An 18,986-nucleotide genomic window follows, 5' to 3' on the forward strand; every position below is an offset into this window, starting at 1 on the left:
AACAGGAAAATGAGAACTTTGTACTCTCATGATACCAGTCCCATTGCTGGTGAGGTTTCAAAATACAGTACAACTAGTAACAGGTACACTTAAAAAGGTTAGAAAAATTTGACAGAAGCAGTGCCACATGTGTCTGCGGGTTGTTTCTGATATTGCAACGCAGCGACGTTTCATGGACAGGGGATGACCTGCAATACTGAAAACAGTTATGGACAAAAGTGACGATTTTACGTTAAAAGAGCGGAAATCTTATCTAATCCCTCGAATATATAGTAGCTAATTCACATCTTTTTAGATACTATACCTTAGTAATAAAGAATATTTAGTCAAAATATTGAACCTCTTAAGACTTTGGTTTCCAGTGATTCCCGCAGGCTACAAGCTCCTAGAACAGGTCGCGGTTACACTTCTGGGAAAGATTAAACATTAATGATTAATGAGAAATGAACATAGTGTGAACGCTCCTAATGAAATGCAGAAGACTACAAGAGGAGAGCTGTCCCCCAGTGGCTCTGAGTGTGTCGCTAGCTTCTTTAGTCTCAAATAGGGCCCATGAGATCCTCTAAATGCATGTCAAGGATGTTGCTCTTCTTATTAGCTAAACATTCTTGAGACAAATGAACGTCTTCCGAGTTTGTGAAAAACAATAAAAATGATTCTGTTAAATTAAAAGCCAAAGTGGACGAAATCTTTACAATTAATTTACTTATTGCTCCCGAAAGTAATCCGTTTAATGCACTCCGAATGAAATTATAAAATCTATGGATTCACTTTGTCTTGATAAAATGCCAGAGAGGGCAGTAAATGGATGAGGGACATTTATGTATTTATACACAGTACAGAGTATTTTATGGCATGTAATCCAGGCTGGAATATATCCGACTGAGATTTATAGGCATGGCTACAGTATATTTCTGGGCTCTGCACTAAACCTGTAAGAGGGCTGAAAATAGGTCCGCCACCCTCTTACAAAACAAGACCAGCCTTGTACATATTATCTCGTAATATGTGTTGTATATACTTTGGACTCTTATATTAATGTCACTTAATGAAAGGGGTTGTCCAATTTAGTGACCAATCCGTAGGATAGGCCATTAGGGTGGATGAAGCTTCTATACCACTCTTGCATCATATAAAAGTCACAAACTTTGGGTTTGTGCAATGGTGAAGTCCCTAGAGAATATATCAGAAAATAGCAGGATCCGGGTGATAACAGAGAGCAGCAGAACTAGCTGTTTAAATCCTATACAGTACTGAGAGATAGGTCCAAGACACCCAATACCTTCACCTGTGCCAGATGCAAGGCCGGATGGACTTTGATGAATTTGGAGTTCAATTTATCACTACAGAAACCATATGAGAAATAAATGCTCCACTATCACAAATCAAGCCAGAACCCACAATAAACTTACAAGGATCAGGGGGACAAATTAGAGGAGTAAACGTCCAGGCCAGTAGTTCAGGAGGTAACGTCTGAACCAAAGTCGAGAAACATGTGATTTACCGGTATCTGGCCAAGGGTCAATTCCTAGAGATCACATCAGAGTCAGAATCAGGTATAACCAATTGCAGGCACCTGGCTGAGGAGGAAGGGAGTTTAAATATGTCTGCTCAGTTGCTAATTGGATAAGCCTAAGTGAACTCTGACCCTGCAGGAGCTTCACAGATCGGCATGATAACCTTAAAGCAATAGTAGCAAATCTGAGATTCCTGACAGTCTACTGTATCAGTGTGACAACTATCCCCCAACAACTGATGTCAGAGCACAGAAGGATCAGGTATCTCTAGCTTCCTTGGGAGATTAGCCACAGGCACCCGCAATATTGCTGTAATTATTCTTAATACTCCATTGGCCTAGCCCAAGCATGCATGTGTATGGAGTAGTTGGGAAAATAGCTGTTTTTTGTACAGGGTTTAGCTGACAGCTATTGAAGCTATATGAACATTTATGCCATTTGGGCTAATAAAAGAGAGGATTAGCCCCCTGCCCTTAAGCAGAACATCATTGGCTAATGACAGATTTCCCATAACTTTGCTTTTTAGGCTGCAAATGCTTACAAAAAATTAATATCATACAGACCATAAATGAATTAAGCTACAGAAATAAGCATCATGCTTTAGAAGGAATCCGACCACTTGAAATATTCCATTGTTTTACTGTTATAAAAACACTTTGAGGCCCTGGTTCCAATTCACTAGTCGATACTGGCACGAGGCCAGCATTTCCATTAGGAATTTCTCATAAAATGTGATTAACCAGTAGCATAAACTCCTTGTAATTAAGTGAAGTGCCTAGAAATGTATTCTCTGTCCAGGCCGTGTCCTATTGTAAAATATCTGGTAGAGCAGACGAGGAATGAAGCTTTTGGTTTAAGAATACAATAACACTTTAGAACCATTTGGTTTCCTGCTGTTTTTTTGCTAAAATGCACATTTGTATATGTCAGGGCTGATCTCATCTGGATACACGGTGGTAGAGAACTGTAAGTTAAGCTCTTGTACTTGTAAGGTAGAGTCCGCCATCTTCCATGAGTATGGCCTGTGGTGGGAGACTAAAGCTAGGACCTACCTCCCGATAGGCTAGGTGTGATTTTTGCTATTTATGTGCATATATTTTGGCTGTTCATTGTGTAACTATCTAGTATTTTATCACGTTTGCCTGCCCTGCTCAATTTTGATGCCTCTTTGCTGCATTGAATATTTTGTGATACTGTCACTTTAAGTATTTTGGTGCATTATGACTTCCTTGATTAAATATTTTCTGGTGAAAGTGAATGGCTATGATTCTTACAAATGGGCAGATTGTGATTGTGCCCATTAGCTTTGCAGTGGGTGATGTTTTTGCTATATTGAGGCACTCACATACTATAGCCTCTTACCTTGTAGTCTTGCTTGACGGGATCAGCTCCTAAAAAGGGACTTTGGGTCTTCCATTCAATTGTTGATCAGTACAGAGTGTTCATGTCATTCCAGAACTAGAGCCTGGGTTTTATACAAAAGCTAGTATCACAAACTTTGGTGTACATCTACAGAAATGGTCCTGGATGCCAATGGTTGACAAGACATTCTACCTAGAAACAGGGCTAGAAACCTATAATGAATCTTTGCTCTAAATTTCTAAGGCTGAATTAATATGACCAAGTCATGTCCTGGAAAAACAGTCCACGTGATGGTCATATTTCCTGGATTGAACTCGGCTGTGCGAGCACTTGAATGGCCAATACTATACCGAACTAACATAAAGTTGCAAGTTTGGTACAGCAGTATTTTGACCATTCAGGAGATTGAGGACCCCTTGGGACAGGGGAATAGTCCTGCATTTTAGGTGCTGTCCCGGTTTTCCAGGAGATTGGTCCTGATTTCAACTCTATTTCTAACACAGCAGATAAAGTTGAATACAATAGTCTAGTACTGAGCTATCAGCTCCATGCCCCACCATCCAGGCCTTGACTAGTGCTGTCTGAGGAAGGGAGGCGTAATGAGCACTGAGCCTAGACAGCACTCGTGATGTAGCTTGCATGTAGTATTGTGGATATTGGATTAGGTGAGTGTGTGATTTTTTTGTTTAATGTATTATATTGTCTAAGGGGTGACTGGGGGGGCAGGTTAATGTGCAATAGGCTTCTAGGGGGACATTATATTATATGGGACAACTGCAGGGGTATTTGACTGTGTGATGTGCCACTGAGGGTCATTATATTATATAGGGCCACCAAGGAGGCATTATACTATGGGCCAGTGAGGGGGCATCATAATTTATGTGGGTCAAGTATGTAAGTGGTGGTAATGGGGGAGGGGTTGGTGCTCACTCATGATTCTTTTGCACTGGATCCACCAACGTGTTAAAACGGCCCAGATATCCACTATGATGTACTGAGTTTAAGTCATACAACCGAGTACAAACTTGGAAATACAGCCCACACATGGACCGTGTTTCCCAGATGGGACTTGGTTGTGAGGCCAATTTATTGAGATGACATTTCAGGACTTTTTATTAGACGTTCCCTCTCTGAGTTCTGTCAGTATATTCATGTGTAATGTCTATGTTTCCTTTCCAGTGCCTTTTACTTGGATAAGACAAATCTGCCTCCAAATACCACCTCTAAGGCTGCATACATCGATAAGGTAAATCATTTATGTTGCTAAGGAGCGCATTCACACATACCAGTTTAGAGTAATGACATGATAAGAAGTCATATATATGCAGGGTTCAATGTAATACTAATATTGGAAACTGTCTAAACCCATGCAATTCGTTCCATTCTATTGAATAAATGTGTCAAGCTCCTAAAATCAATTGTTTAAGCATGCTTGAGTGATGTTCTGCTAGTTCTGCTTTCACGACTGGTAGGGAACCTAAAGAAAGTCAGCATGATAGGTAAATGCAATCCACGGGAGCGTAATGCATAATAAATATGGAAACCTTCTCTTTTGAAATAGGAAACTCAAACGAAATATTCATTTATAAAAATTCTCCTATCAGATGTGACAGGATTTTCATTATGATAAGGTTTTTATTTCTTGTGGAAACACTGAGGCGAGGTTCAACTCATTCCACGTAAAATGAGCCCTGACGCTGCTTTCGCAATTGTGAACTAAAAAAATATGGCCCTATGAATATCACAACACCAAAAGTTATGATTATTCTTTAATATACGTATTGTTTATTCTGTTCTCGCACTGATCCACAGAATAAAGGGGCATGTGACTTGTTATATTTATTACACATACAGCACTGCAGAATTTATAAGCAGGGAATAATAGGGAAATTGCATTTTTCCATGCCCCCAGCAAGAGTTAAAGGGGTTGTATCAAGTTTTGAAGATGGGGTAAGGGACACATGCGCAGAAGACAAGAGGCCAGAAGGGCAGAGGGGGCCATAACTGCACCTACATGGGATTTCAAACGCACGTAACCTGGTTGCACAGGACCATGTGCTAACCGGCTGCCTTGAATAAATGGCACGGGCAGCACATGGGGGACACATGGATCTCATCCATGTGCCGCCCTTTGCACCGGCCGTGCTTCCCGGCCCATTCATTCAATGAATAGTTAACGCAGAAGCAGGGCCACAAAATCAGATAAGAATAGGACCTGTTTGGTCGATTCCCCTTTTGTTTGCCCGAGTGGGCTTGTCCCCCCCTTTGTGTTGCTCTCCCATCTCAAGGATGGGCCTTGCTGTGTGTTTTACTGCTTTAGGTCAGTGTTTTACGACCCTGTTCTTTTTTCGATTGCCTTGGTTATCGTAACACTGTTTATAAATAAAGAATTTATAAAAAAAAAAAAAAAAAAAAAAAAAGGACCTGTTTAATATTTTGCGGCCCGGACTATCGGCCCGAACCTGTGATCGTGTCATTCACGGTCATGTGTACAGACCCATAAAAATGAATGGGTCAGTGTGCTATCTGGGAAAAACTTGGATATCACACTGACCATTCATGCGGATAAGTGTAAGGGGACTTAGGGTAAGAGGAGAGGACGGGCTGACACGGGGAAACTTGTCAGTCATGCCCTGTAGAAGTGATATAAATAACTGGTTAGGGACCAGGACTAGGAAGCTGAAGTTCAGTTACATTTGCCTAAGTCAAAATGTTTTTTTAACAGCAAAACTTTGGGTTTTGATATTAGAATTCTGAGTACCAAACTTCATATAGTAGCTATTGGTGCTAAATGACATGACAGGTTCCCTTTAAATGCCTATATAACTATTCTTGCCTTCAGTTGTTTCCAGTGAGCATATCACATAGTGACTATCATCTCAATATGTCTCCATAGACTTGACAATTGCTTCATTGTACTTCTCACAGTCTTCTCTTCTACCTGTGTTAGAAATAAACTCTTCCTCTTTTATGCTGCAGCTCATGAGGCCGCTTAATGCTTTGGATGAACTATATCGGCTGGTGGATTCATTTATACACTCGAAGCGTACAGCAGCCTGCGCCTACACCGCGTGTAGTGCCTCAGGAGTTGGACTGCTTTCAGTGTCTTCAGAACTTTGCAACCGGCTTGGGGCATGCCATGTTATAATGTGCAATAGTGGAGTACACCGGTATGTAAACTTATCCATTTAGTTGTCTCAATGGGTACATCACGTTTCATGGTTATGGCTGAAATAATAATTGGTCGTGGAACAAACAAAATATGAAACATAATATGTCATGACTGGATTTCCTGACATACCTAGAGTAGACATATAAGACATGAGATGATGTATACGTATTAAAGGAGAACAATGACATTACACAGCAAGGTACACTTCACGTTATCTTTTTTTTATTCTCTTTTTACACATAGATTTTTTAAGCTAACATTACATAGAAATCCAACTGGAACTGTGATACAAGTCGCCCCTCGTTCACGTCTGCATTTGGTAATCCGTTCGGGGAGACCGCATGAGAACCCCCCCCCCCCCCCATACGGAATACCAAACGCAGATATGAACGAGGGGTTAGAAGGGTTCTTCACAGCTCCTTGTTCTGGGTTGGGAATCGAGACCACCATCAATGACAATTTATAGTGTACAGTATCTGTATTGTGTTGTCCTAATGCGCAGAATTGTTGTGAATCCTATATATTCCAGAATATTAAAGCGTTTTCTCTCAACAAGAAATAATTTTTGCCATTAACAAGAGAAAGTAGATTTTAGATCAAGCTGACTTTGAAAGTTGACATATAATAAAAAAAAAATCTTACTGATGTCTCATTTAATTCTAAATTAAGCAGAAAATGAGATGTATTTAAGAAAAGAGAAGATTAGAGTTATTAATACTAAGTCCATTACCATGGATTTCTAAATGTAGCAGCTATGTGTTTCTTTTCTGCATTATTTCATTACTTAGGTTTTATTTTAGGTTATTTTATACAAGGTTTTTGCTACAAGCACAAACAGTGTATAAAAGGATACAAAGACCGCTCCACTAAAGACGTTTTCCGGAACCACGTGGTATTAGTCCCATGCCAAAACCTTTCCGTAATAATTGTGTATGTTGTTGGGACTTGTTACCTTTGCAGTTCCTCTCTAGACCATAGTTTTTCCAATTCCAGTGACATGCTGTTCTCAAATAGGTTCTCCTTACTAGAGGAGCTAAGGGCTCGTTCACATCTGCGCCCGGTCTCCATTCTACAGGTTTCCATTTCCTGCACAAAACAGAGGCAGGAGACGGAAAGCTGCAGGACTCTTTCATACCCATTCATTTGAATGGGTTTGAAAGATGTCCGGCCATGAGCGGCGGTGAGCGTTTTATGCTCTCTGCCGCGAAACCGTTTTTTTAAAAATTGGACACAGAGTCGGACATGCAGTACTCTGTGTCCGATTTTAAAATAATGGTTTCGCGGCGGAGAGCATAAAACGCTCACCGCCGCTCACTGCTGGACACGGTCTGACAGGTTTCCGTCTTCTGCATACAGAACGGACTTCGGGCGCTAGTGTGAACCCAGCGTAACAGTGATGTCTCTGCTGAGGTGGGGTCTGGCTGTAGTGGTCTAGGTGAGGCAGAGTTACATGAAAAGGGAGGGAAGGGCGGAGGAAGCTGAGTGAGGTGGAGGGGCTTTGGACATTTCCTTGTGCTGGTTTCTGAGCCAACATAAGGTAATTGCTCGAAGTTCGGGATATAAACAATTCCCTTTAATAATTACAATTTTACATTACTTTGGACCCAAAGCTAAGAAAAAAGTTAAAGCAGAACATATTTAAAAGCTCAAAAGTCAAGTTTTCGCATAATCCTAACTTGGGCTATTATACCGCCATGAGGCTGCATACTGGGAAAGACAAAATTGGAAATTTTGTGACCTCAATATAAAATCATCAAAATAAAAATATATTTAAAAAGAAAAAAGCATTTACAAGTAGACAGAGGAGTATTGTGTATTTGTTTAATAGCGTTGTGTTGGTTCTTGATAAGCACAAGTAGGACATCTTCCCCTGAGCCTGGCTGTATGCCCATTACCCACACAGTAAACATATGCGCATGGAGTGAACCTTGTTTGCCATCAGTGCTCATTATAATTGTAAAATTGCAATAATTAAGTCTGTTTTGAAGTCGTACTAATTTCTAAAATGAGATTGCTTTTTAAACTGGATTAAAATTGTTTGTAAGTGTTCTTGTTTCTTCCTATTAGCTATAATAAGGCTCAGCCTTTGGATTGCCAACGACAGCGCGCTTGCCAATTAACATAACGGTTGACCATCTGACGCATGTGTTCAAGTCCTTGGAAAAAAATAATTATTGATCAAGGAAACTTTTAGAGAAGTTCATTAAACAAGAAATCACATTTATATACCAAGAGGTTTTTTTATGATATGTATGAGCCTTTAGGGTCATAGTTATAGGGCGTGCAGAGGACGCCATGTAAGAAGCCACAATATTATTATAATTATTATTTATTTTAATATATGAATAATTACATATGAAGAGAGTTTACGAACATAATAATTGCACACTAGTGCAAAGAGGGAGAGGACTAGAGATGGCCAACTTGCTTCAAAATCAACTCCTAAAAATGGCTGAAATCTTCCTCCCGTGGCAGGCAACGATGGATACTGATTCAGCCGCGGAAACGGGCACAAGGCTCTCACTGAGTAGCCCCATTGTATTTAAGGTTACTCCAAAGTTCTGCTTCAGCTATCTGCCACGGATTCCATATGGCCTGTACTTGGAGAGGAATTTGAGGAGGAAAACCTCTTCAATTTCCTCCTCAAATTTCTCCCTGTGAACCTATCCTAGCAGGGGAACAGAACAAGGTACAATTCTTAGAAACAATGTTATTCTATATATATAAAAGAGGGGGAGAGGGAGGGAGTCCAATGAAGTTAAGAGCAGCAGCATGCATATAATCCTTCCCAGGGAGGGTGTAAAGCCAAATGGACCCGGCATGGGGTCCCTCAATAGCCAAGTAGATAAGGAACAGGCAACAATCCAAATTGATGAATAAAAAGTGATCTGTGGATTTATTCCAACTACAACGTTTTGGTTCTACATACACAGGGGAAAGGAGAAAGTTTCTGTTTATGCAGAACCGGAACGTTGCAGATCAATTTTTATTTCACAATTTGGAGTGCTGCATGATATATATATATATATATATATATATATATATATATATATATATATATATACATACAGTATATATCCTTATTCCCACTCTATTTTAGTCTCTCAAGCACAATAAGCTCCTGTTGGATTTCCTAGTTGAGCCTTTCCTCTTAGCTCCTATAAAGATGTTAGTTCCCTGGCAGCCGTGAACAGTAAGATGTTATCATGAAGGGTTTTAGCGGAGTTACATGCGGCCTCAGCTGATAAGACGGACAGCTCTGACCTTAGCCTTGTAAACCAGATGACATAATATAGTACATATACCTGACAGTGCATCAGTTTAACAGTATTGTCTCTAAAAATAAAAATAACACATTTTATCTTAAGTAAAAAGCTATATATAGCCGTATGTTCATACTGAACCTGTCTGTACTAGACACATTCTCGGCAGGATATACTATAAGCTGGTAGGAGACGATCAGGTAGGACAGTGAAGGTTATGTCAAGCCATAGAACGCAGTGTATTATATTTATTGGCTGCTTTTGGTTTAAGACATCGTTCACATTATTGTTTTTCCTATATATTTTTAATTTAAAAATATATGGAATAATTCATCAGGGGGTCACATTGATGTCAATAGTGTTTTGCATCATAAATCTCTCTTTGTAGTCTAGTAAAGCAGCAAGTTATAGAATGTATTTTATGGAGCAAATACATTTTGTTCTTTTCAATACATTAGAGCCAGTTGAATAATAGTGATCATATACTTGCTATTGCAAAACCTACAAAAAAAAAACCCAACTGTTGCCAAGAATAATCTTGTGATACACAATAAACCCAATGGGCTTATTGGATGGGCAACAAAGACTGTTTTCTCTTCTCGAAGGTTTCATGAATCTCCTCCAATTACAGTTTTATGTCTTAGCTGTTTGCTTCTTTATTCATTGTACAAAGATTACCTGAAATCCGCAATCTGCCTCTTATTTTTTCAATGGGAGGCAGATATCGCAGCAGGCAGCGGGAAAAAGAAGCGTCCTGCTCAAACTTACCGCGGATTTCACGGCTAATTCATCTGCGGAGTCCACGGCTCAAGACTCCTTGCTGTTTAGATACTCTACATCAGCATCCGACCCAGGGGAAAAATGACAGTGGTGGAAAATGAAGAGGAATTCCTTTATATTTTTCACTGTGTGACCATACCCTAAAATGATCTGTTGGTTTTTTGGTCTTTGACACTCGGCATGCATATACCTATTTATTTAAATGGGAAGAGGACACTACAAAAAGATCAATGTACCAGTGTTTTTTTTCCCCCCGGCATTAAGGCTTTGGTCCCACATTGTGGAATTACAGCTCTTTTTGTTGCAGATTTTGCTGCGGTTTTTTGAGCCACCGCCAGGAGTGTATTGAGCAGAAGGGAAGTATAAGAACTTCCTATATATTTCCCATTACTTTTATAGCCATTCTTGGTGTTGGCTCAAAAAAACACAGCAAAATCTGCTACAAAAAAAGTTGCGTTTTGCAACGTGGGGCCTCAGGCTAAAGCACTGCTGAGAGCCAATCCCAATCACCAGGAATATAAAAATTCACTATATATATAAATCTCCTTGACTATTTTGATTAATCTACACCCCCTATTCCACCCACTTTGCAAAAGCAGAAAGAGGGAAGTGGCGAACATTTGGTGCAAAAAAGGGCTGCATGCCAAAAATTCGCCACAACCCTCCATAACTATGCTAGAAACTGGTGCAAAGAAAATAGTGTAGTATTTTTTGTAGTGCATCAGCTGAACAATAATTACTGAAGACTAACCCTTCGTTCACATCTGCGTTTGATAATCTGTTCGGGGAGTCTGCATGGGGACCCCCTTCCCGAATGGAATATCAAATGCATTTGCAAGCGTTGTGCTGTAAAAGCACACGGATCCCATAGACCAGGGGTGCCAATACGTCGATCGCGTTCTACCGGTCGATCGCGAAAGACGTATGGGTCGATCGTGGGATCGGTGTCTGCTTGTTGACAGCGCAGGCTCAGAATCATCTCCGGACACTGGCAGGCCGGGGCCTTGCACTCGTTCGCAGTCAGGGCTGCGGCGGCCCCGCCTGCCAGTGTCCGAAGATGATTCTCAGCCTGCTTTGTGAACAAGCAGACACCGGAGAGCTGTCTCCTGCTCTCACACTCCCCCCGTCCACAGGCCCCGCCCCTGGCCCACCCCACCCCCGCCCACAAGAAGTGGGTAGTAGATCTTATCCCTTGGTCAGTTTCTAAAGTAGCTCACATGCTCAAAAAGTGTGAGCACCCCTGCCATAGACTATAATGGGGTCCATGTGCTTGCCGCGCTCTGCCAGCACAAATCATGCTGACAAGAAAGTAGATTGTGAAGTATTTTTCTGTCCGTATGTTCTGTGTGGAGATCTCAGGGAAAGCATACGGAGCCCATTATAGTTTATGGGCTCCGTGTGCACTTACTGCACAGCACTTGCAATTGCCTTTGGTATTCCATTCGAGGGGTCCTCATGCGGACTCCCCTGAACGGAATACCAACGCAGATGTGAACCAACCCTTATACAGATTTGAGGGGTTGCTTTGTTTGTTAAGCATTAGAGAAATGAAGAAATGGTTGGCAAAGTAGACATGGTTCTTAAGTGCTAATTTGATTCTGCATAAGTATCTGCAGTCTATGGGGGCTTCCTGCAATAATTTGTTTACCAAGTCTCCAATGGATAATGTATACTTACTTTGCAAATCCTCTACAATAATGAACCAACTTGTTAAAGCCTTTGGCCATTAGTCAGTCACCCTTTGCAACCCAGGAGCCTAGTGAATATCTTTAAATATCCGGAAGCTAATAGCTGCATGCGGCTTCCTCCTGCACTCAACATATGTAGTGCCAATTTCAGCTCATTTACTGTACACAGGGGCACCCGGAGATGGATTTGTCGCTAATACATCTACTCTCTTCTGAATGGCAATGAACAGATGCACTCAGATTAATAAGACAGAAAAACGTATACGCTAATTGTTAATAGCTGATATACTGTAATGCAAAAATCTGCATATTTAATGTAAATGATATGGAAGGAATTAATTGCCTATTTAAAGCTGCAGTAAAACATGATTAAAGAAAAGTAGGTTGTAATTATGTAAGCAATAATTATTGTAATGAGGTCTAATTGTGCGGTAAATGAAGATAAGTGAATGTAATCTCGTGGAATGTTTCTCTGGGGCTTCCTGTGGACACTTTGTTATATTTTGAGAAGTCGAGGTGATGAAGACAATGTTACATGACAAGTTGGGTGTTATTTCTTTACATGGACAGTAATGCTAGTTACACTGATTATTATATTTATAGTGGTCTTCTCAATATTAAACACAAGAAAGTGGGTAGGTGTCAGCCATTGCGACCCCATTCACAAGAAGAATCCCCATGTGAATATAGGGTCAATGCGCTATTCACTTTTATAGGACTGATATCACTCTGAATATATACAGTCCTATGAAAAAGTTTGGGCACCCCTATTAATCTTAATCATTTTTAGTTCTAAATATTTTGGTGTTTGCAACAGCCATTTCAGTTTGATATATCTAATAACTGATGGACACAGTAATATTTCAGGATTGAAATGAGGTTTATTGTACTAACAGAAAATGCGCAATATGCATTAAACCAAAATTTGACCGGTGCAAAAGTATGGGCACCTCAACAGAAAAGTGACATTAATATTTAGTAGATCCTCCTTTTGCAGAGATAACAGCCTCTAGTTGCTTCCTGTAGCTTTTAATCAGTTCCTGGATCCTAGATGAAGGGATTTTGGACCATTTCTTTCTACAAAACAATTCAAGTTCAGTTAAGTTAGATGGTCGCCGAACATGGACAGCCCGCTCTCAAATGATCTGAAAACAAAGATTGTTCAACATAGTTGTTCAGGGGAAGGATACAAAACGTTGTCTCAGAGATTTAACCTGTCAGTTTCCACTGTGAGGAACATAGTAAGGAAATGGAAGACCATAGGGACAGTTTTTGTTAAGCCCAGAAGTGGCAGGCCAAGAAAAATATCAGAAAGGCAGAGAAGAAGAATGGTGAGAACAGTCAAGGACAATCCACAGACCACCTCCAAAGAGCTGCAGCATCATCTTGCTGCAGATGGTGTCATTGTGCATCAGTCAGCAATACAGCGCACTTTGCACAAGGAGAAGCTGTATGGGAGAGTGATGAGAAAGAAGCCGTTTCTGCACGTACGCCACAAATAGAGTTGCCTGAGGTATGCAAAAGCACATTTGGACAAGCCAACTTCATTTTGGAAACAAAGATTGAGTTGTTTGGTTATAAAAAAAAGGCGTTATGCATGGCGTCCAAAAAGAAACAGCATTCCAAGAAAAACACTTGCTACCCACTGTAAAATTTGGTGGAGGTTCCATCATGCTTTGGGGCTGTGTGGCCAATGCCGGCACCGGGAATCTTGTTAAAGTTGAGGGTCGCATGGATTCCACTCAGTATCAGCTGATTCTTGAGAATAATGTTCAAGAATCAGTGACGAAGTTGAAGTTACGCCGGGGATGGGATAACACTGCTCCAAATCAACTCAGGCATTCATGCAGAGGAACAATTACAATGTTCTGGAATGGCCATCCCAGTCCCCAGACCTGAATATCATTGAACATCTGTGGGATGATTTGAAGCGGGCTGTCCATGCTCGGCGACCATCTAACTTATCTGAACTTGAATTGTTTGTCCAAAATACCTTTATCCAGGATCCAGGAACTGATTAAAAGCTACAGGAAGCGACTAGAGGCTGTTATCTTTGCAAAAGGAGGATCTACTAAATATTAATGTCACTTTTCTGTTGAGGTGCCCATACTTTTGCACTGGTCAAATTTTGGTTTAATGCATATTGCACATTTTCTGTTAGTACAATAAACCTCATTTCAATCCTGAAATATTACTGTGTCCATCAGTTATTAGATATATCAAACTGAAATGGCTGCTGCAAACACCAAAATATTTAGAACTAAAAATGATTAAGATTAATAGGGGTGCCCAAACTTTTTCATAGGACTGTAGAAGCGAATTGTGCAGTGTCTACATGTAGTCGTAGTCGGGAAGAAGTTGCCAGGTTGAAAATAACAACAAATATTAAGTCGGAGCCAGAACTTAATCGGTGGTGGAAAGGCAACGTAGGGCCTCAGCCTTCGACAGTTTCTTGCAAATATTATACCATCCAAAATATGGCAGCCACTTCTGTCAGTGACAACCTCTCGGGTTGAGGAGACAACGGGGGCGATACTTGGAAGTATTTGCTTCACAAGTGATGTCCGGTGCAAAGTCCTCTGACAGAGCATAACAGAGGCACTGTCTCCCTGTTTACATCTTGGGAGACAGATTTGCATATTCTTCCCATGTTCCTTTGCAGTGGAGCAACTATGGCTGTATAAGTCTCCACACACCTGACAAGGTGGTCTCTCCCTAAGGATAGACGTTATCCCCACAATAACAAAAGTATTGGCATTGGGTAGATATTAGTAGCAAAACTAACGGCACCAATATATCTCTGCAACTGAAGAAGCTACAAACAAAAGAAAAAGTGCACTGAGTTCAGCAGGATGATAGCTTTCTAATGGCTTATGGTATTCCCAGGGTTTTCAAGGAAGAAAATCTGGTTTTTAGAAAGGTCTGTTAGTGCTAATGATGGGTTAATAAGTGCACCCATATATCTTTAGCAGTGTTGGAGTGATTTCTGGGTATCTCTGGTTGCTGCTGCATCCTCTGCCTTTGTTCACATGCTGTAGCTTCTTTCTGTGCAGCTTCCTGAGTAGCTTCTACACTAGTTCCCTCTAACTCAGCCCCCCCTCCTCCTCTCTCACTCCGTTACACTCCTCTTCACTAGCTAAACTATCCCGCCCAATACTAGCCCTTCCCCATCTCCCTAGCCTAGCTATCCCATCCACTACTATCCACTCCCCCTATCCCATCCACTCCCCCTGTCTCACTAGCCTAGCGATCCCTCCCATTACTAGCCCCTAACACCCACTCCATGTCTCCCTAGCTAACCTATTTTGCCACTACTAGCAGAGAGGAAGAGGGGAGGAGCTGTTCCTGGACACAAGAAGGCTTGGTAAGTATTGATTCAGATGAGTGATGGTGACATTCCATTTCGGAAGCGGTGAAATGGAATGTCACCGGATTATCAGAAAGTGTCCCTGGAGCGGTCACATGACCAGGGATATAGGTAATTATAGATTTTGTTTTAATTGAAGTAAATTAGATATTAGGCAGTTAGGCAGTTTTCTGGATTGAGTTATAGTGAATCTATCTAGCCGAGCCAATCTTACCTTTGCCTTTCTCTGCCTACTTTTCTAATACGAAGCTAGCAGGTCAAAAAATGGAAAAAGTGCCACATTTTTGGCACGAAGTGCTATGTGCCACTTTTGTGTCAGAAAGATAGCATACTTATTTTAGTAAATTCTCTGCAGTCTCTCTCACAGTCTCCGTCACAGCTTTTATTGTCACCCCATAACTTGTTCTTTATTTTGAGAGAATCGAAAACTTTGTTTGACATGAGAGATCGATTCGGTGTTAAATAATTCAGAGGGCTGTGATACTAGAGAGGGAATACAAAAATCTCCATACGCAGTGACTATACGGAGACTTGTGCAGGGCTGGAATGAAGCAGCACTTTTAGTAAGCAGAGGGGGTCAGTGTATGGCGTCGCCTCCGCTTCTCCGGCGTGATACTTATGCTAAGTTGATTATGTTGGCACAGAGCGAGCGCAGCAATTCAGGATGATCTAAGATTTCAAGAGAAGCTTTATATAGATTGCTTGGGGCTGAAAGGGACCCGTGGACACATTTGTGGTCTTGACATTATTACCCAGGGGACGCTGCTGTTTTTTACCAAGTGACTGTACCGTGATCTGCACTTATTATCACACATTTTCGTTGATGCGTCAGATTATTTAGGGATCTGGGGGTTTCTATTCAAATGAAATAGAATGGATATTCAGCATGAATGGAAATTGCTTTGAGTATTTGGGGTCTATACTGTAGATTTTGCTGATTCGGTAAGCCTTGTGCCTTTGGATTATTGCGATGAGCTGCGTTATGTCATTCCTTTTTATGACAGATCTGTATTTATATGTCTCAGTGTAATTCACGTCAAATTGCTTGTACAATAGACATCATTTGGATTGTACTAAACCGCTCCAGACATAATGTAGAATAATGTTTGGCTATGAACTTTTCTGAATGTTTACTTTGGTTGCTCGCAGTGGATTTGTATGATTAGCAAATGTGGAATTCATTCTGTAGAACAATATTGTTATATTAGGATTAAGTGTATAGGGATTTGCTGCCTATGGGGAAAGGCTTGGTTTGGCATTTAATGAGATGCATACTGCTGCTGACAATTGCGCTTTTACAGGTCAAATATAATGCTGTGTGCTATTAATAAAGATGGATGATGCATTTAAGATAATATGACATTACATCAAGCAGTGTTTCAGAAAGATATAGACGTGACTTAAAGAGCTTATTCCACAAAATTCACTTATCATCTTTCAGCACAATAGATGATACATATATGATTGCTGGGACCACACCGCTAGGACCCCTAGATCACGAGAATAGAGAACCCCAAATGTTCCATCAACCCCATAGTCTTTAAATGAATTGGCAGCATCTATCTTTAGACAGGATTGAGTTGAGCTATGTTGTTGATTAGAGATGAGCGAATACTGTTCGGATCAGCCGTTCCGAACAGCATGCTCCCATAGAAATGAATGGAAGCAGCTGGCACGTACACTTTGCCGGTGGCCGGTCGCTTAACCCCCTGCATGCCGGCTATGTCCATTCATTTCTTGATTGTTTTATTTTTGATATGTCTGCTTGTGAACCTGCAAGTTTAGAGCTCAGCTTCTTCCAGTGGGTTTGTGTCTCTTAAGCCCTTACTTATGGCATTCAACCTCCTCCTCACTGCAGTTATGTGGTGAAGAAAAGTAAATGATTCAGAACTCCCATCCTAGTGCTCATGGGGGTCCCAGTAGTGCGGCCAGTTTTTTGGGAATGTCTTTTTGTATGAATAGGTCATCAATATCACATAAGTGGGGGTCTGACATCAGCAACTCCACCAATGAGTTGTTTTCAGCAGCTGATACACAGAGAATGGAGCAGGAAGCAGACAGCTCCACTCTCTGTGTAGTGGCAGAATTGAGTCACTGCAGCTTAGCATCCATTCAAGTGAGCCAGTACCTTGGTCTGGACACTACACACATAACAAAGTGGTCTACTTCCTTCTCCATTCTCTCTGTATCATTTGCTGAGAGCCGCCACGGCAGGGGTCCTACCCCCACCAATATCATAATGATGACCTATAAAAACAATTATAATTCAATGATCATACAGCACAATTTCTACATACAGTACACATCCAATACATAGAGTAACATTTCTAAGAAGATCACCATTTATCCAGTTCAGATTTTGACATCCTTTATTCCCAATGTATATTGACCTTAGTTTTTAAAGGAACACCCGCCAAAAGACCCCCTTCTACTACAATTTTGGATGGTTGTCTGAAAAGAGGTTTCTCTGCACTGGCGATGGCTGATAATACATCACACAGTATAAACAATACAGAATTTTATCACTTTTTCCAGGCTTGTGAAATGAATCTTTTCTGTAATCCCTGGTTCACGGCATGTGTTCACATAACAGAATACATGGCTCTACTATTTAGGAGAACCCCAGGTGATAACATTGCTTCTAACTCTTCTGATTTATGACAGTGAACATCAGAACAGAAAGTAGTTTTATTACCAAGTTGTCATTGACCCATGTACATTTGTCAGGGGTATTTTGAGGCCGAATGTGCCTGGATATTTGTTACTGTGTAATACTATGTGTAGGGGCCACTATACGGCATAATACTGTGTGCAGGGGCCACTATGGGGCATAATACTGTGTGCAGGGGCCACTATGGGGCATAATAGTCTGTACAGGGGCCACTATGGGGCATAATATTGTGTGCAGGGGCCACTATGGGGCATAATAGTCTGTACAGGGGCCACTATGGGGCATAATACTGTGTGCAGGGGCCACTATGGGACATAGTACTGTGTGCAGGGGCCACTATGGGACATAGTACTGTGTGCAGGGGCCACTATGGGGCATAATATTATGTGTAGGGGCCACTATACGGCATAATACTGTGTGCAGGGGCCATTATAGGGCATAATACTGTGTACTGGAGCCACTATGGGGCATAATACTGTGTGCAAGGGCCACTATGGGGCATAATAGTCTGTAGAGGGGCCACTATGGGACATAATACTGTGTGCAGGGGTCACTATGAAGCATAACACTGTGAGCATGGGGGGAGGGGGGTCAGTCTGTTGGTGTCTGGGGGGGTGTTAATTATTCCAGTGTTCCCCCTAAAATTTTTTCCCAATTTAAGCACTGACTGTACATAATCATACACAGTGCACTCTCAAGAACCCAGCCAGCCCCATAGCAATATATCCAGACTCTAAACACAAGCCTGACCTATGGGGACTCATTGAGATGGGAATTCCCATTTAAAGACTACAATAAGACTATATGTATCCAGACCCTGCAGCCGTACTCTGTACCATTGATCTTTTATCTTTTTTTGCCCTTACACTGAAGTGCTGCTGCCTCTTTTCTTGTGCCTCTAAAAAATAATGTGCACATCATATATGCACCATAAAATGTTACTACAGACAAACAATGCCCACTTTCCGCAGATAGGCTTCAGTATACGCACAAACACATGATAAAACTTGTTCGCACAGCATAAAAGTAAAAAAAGGAGCAGAATTACGTTGAGCTCACGTCAGCTTCATTTTCATTGGTTACTGTAATGGGTCATAGGATCAGAAGAGCGGACTGAAAAACTGATACACAGCAATGACGGAGGAAGATGGAGCTCATTCTATCTA

The 18,986-nt window shown here is 41.1% G+C and overlaps 1 protein-coding gene across 2 annotated transcripts in view; it reads left to right on the plus strand.

Annotated features, from left to right (window-relative positions):
• Positions 1 to 18,986, plus strand: part of PREX2 (phosphatidylinositol-3,4,5-trisphosphate dependent Rac exchange factor 2) — a 201,557-nt gene that overhangs the window by 162,806 nt on the left and 19,765 nt on the right. The window contains exons 36-37 of one of the 2 annotated variants that reach the window (XM_075270399.1): positions 4,059 to 4,125; positions 5,859 to 6,049. In XM_075270399.1, coding sequence (XP_075126500.1) covers positions 4,059 to 4,125; positions 5,859 to 6,049 — 258 coding nt within the window. The remainder of the gene's footprint in view (positions 1 to 4,058; positions 4,126 to 5,858; positions 6,050 to 18,986) is intronic. The other variant, XR_012715440.1, reaches the window with a different exon arrangement.

Source organism: Leptodactylus fuscus, chromosome 4 (assembly GCF_031893055.1).
Source record: "Leptodactylus fuscus isolate aLepFus1 chromosome 4, aLepFus1.hap2, whole genome shotgun sequence".
NCBI classification, from domain to species: Eukaryota; Metazoa; Chordata; class Amphibia; order Anura; family Leptodactylidae; genus Leptodactylus; species Leptodactylus fuscus.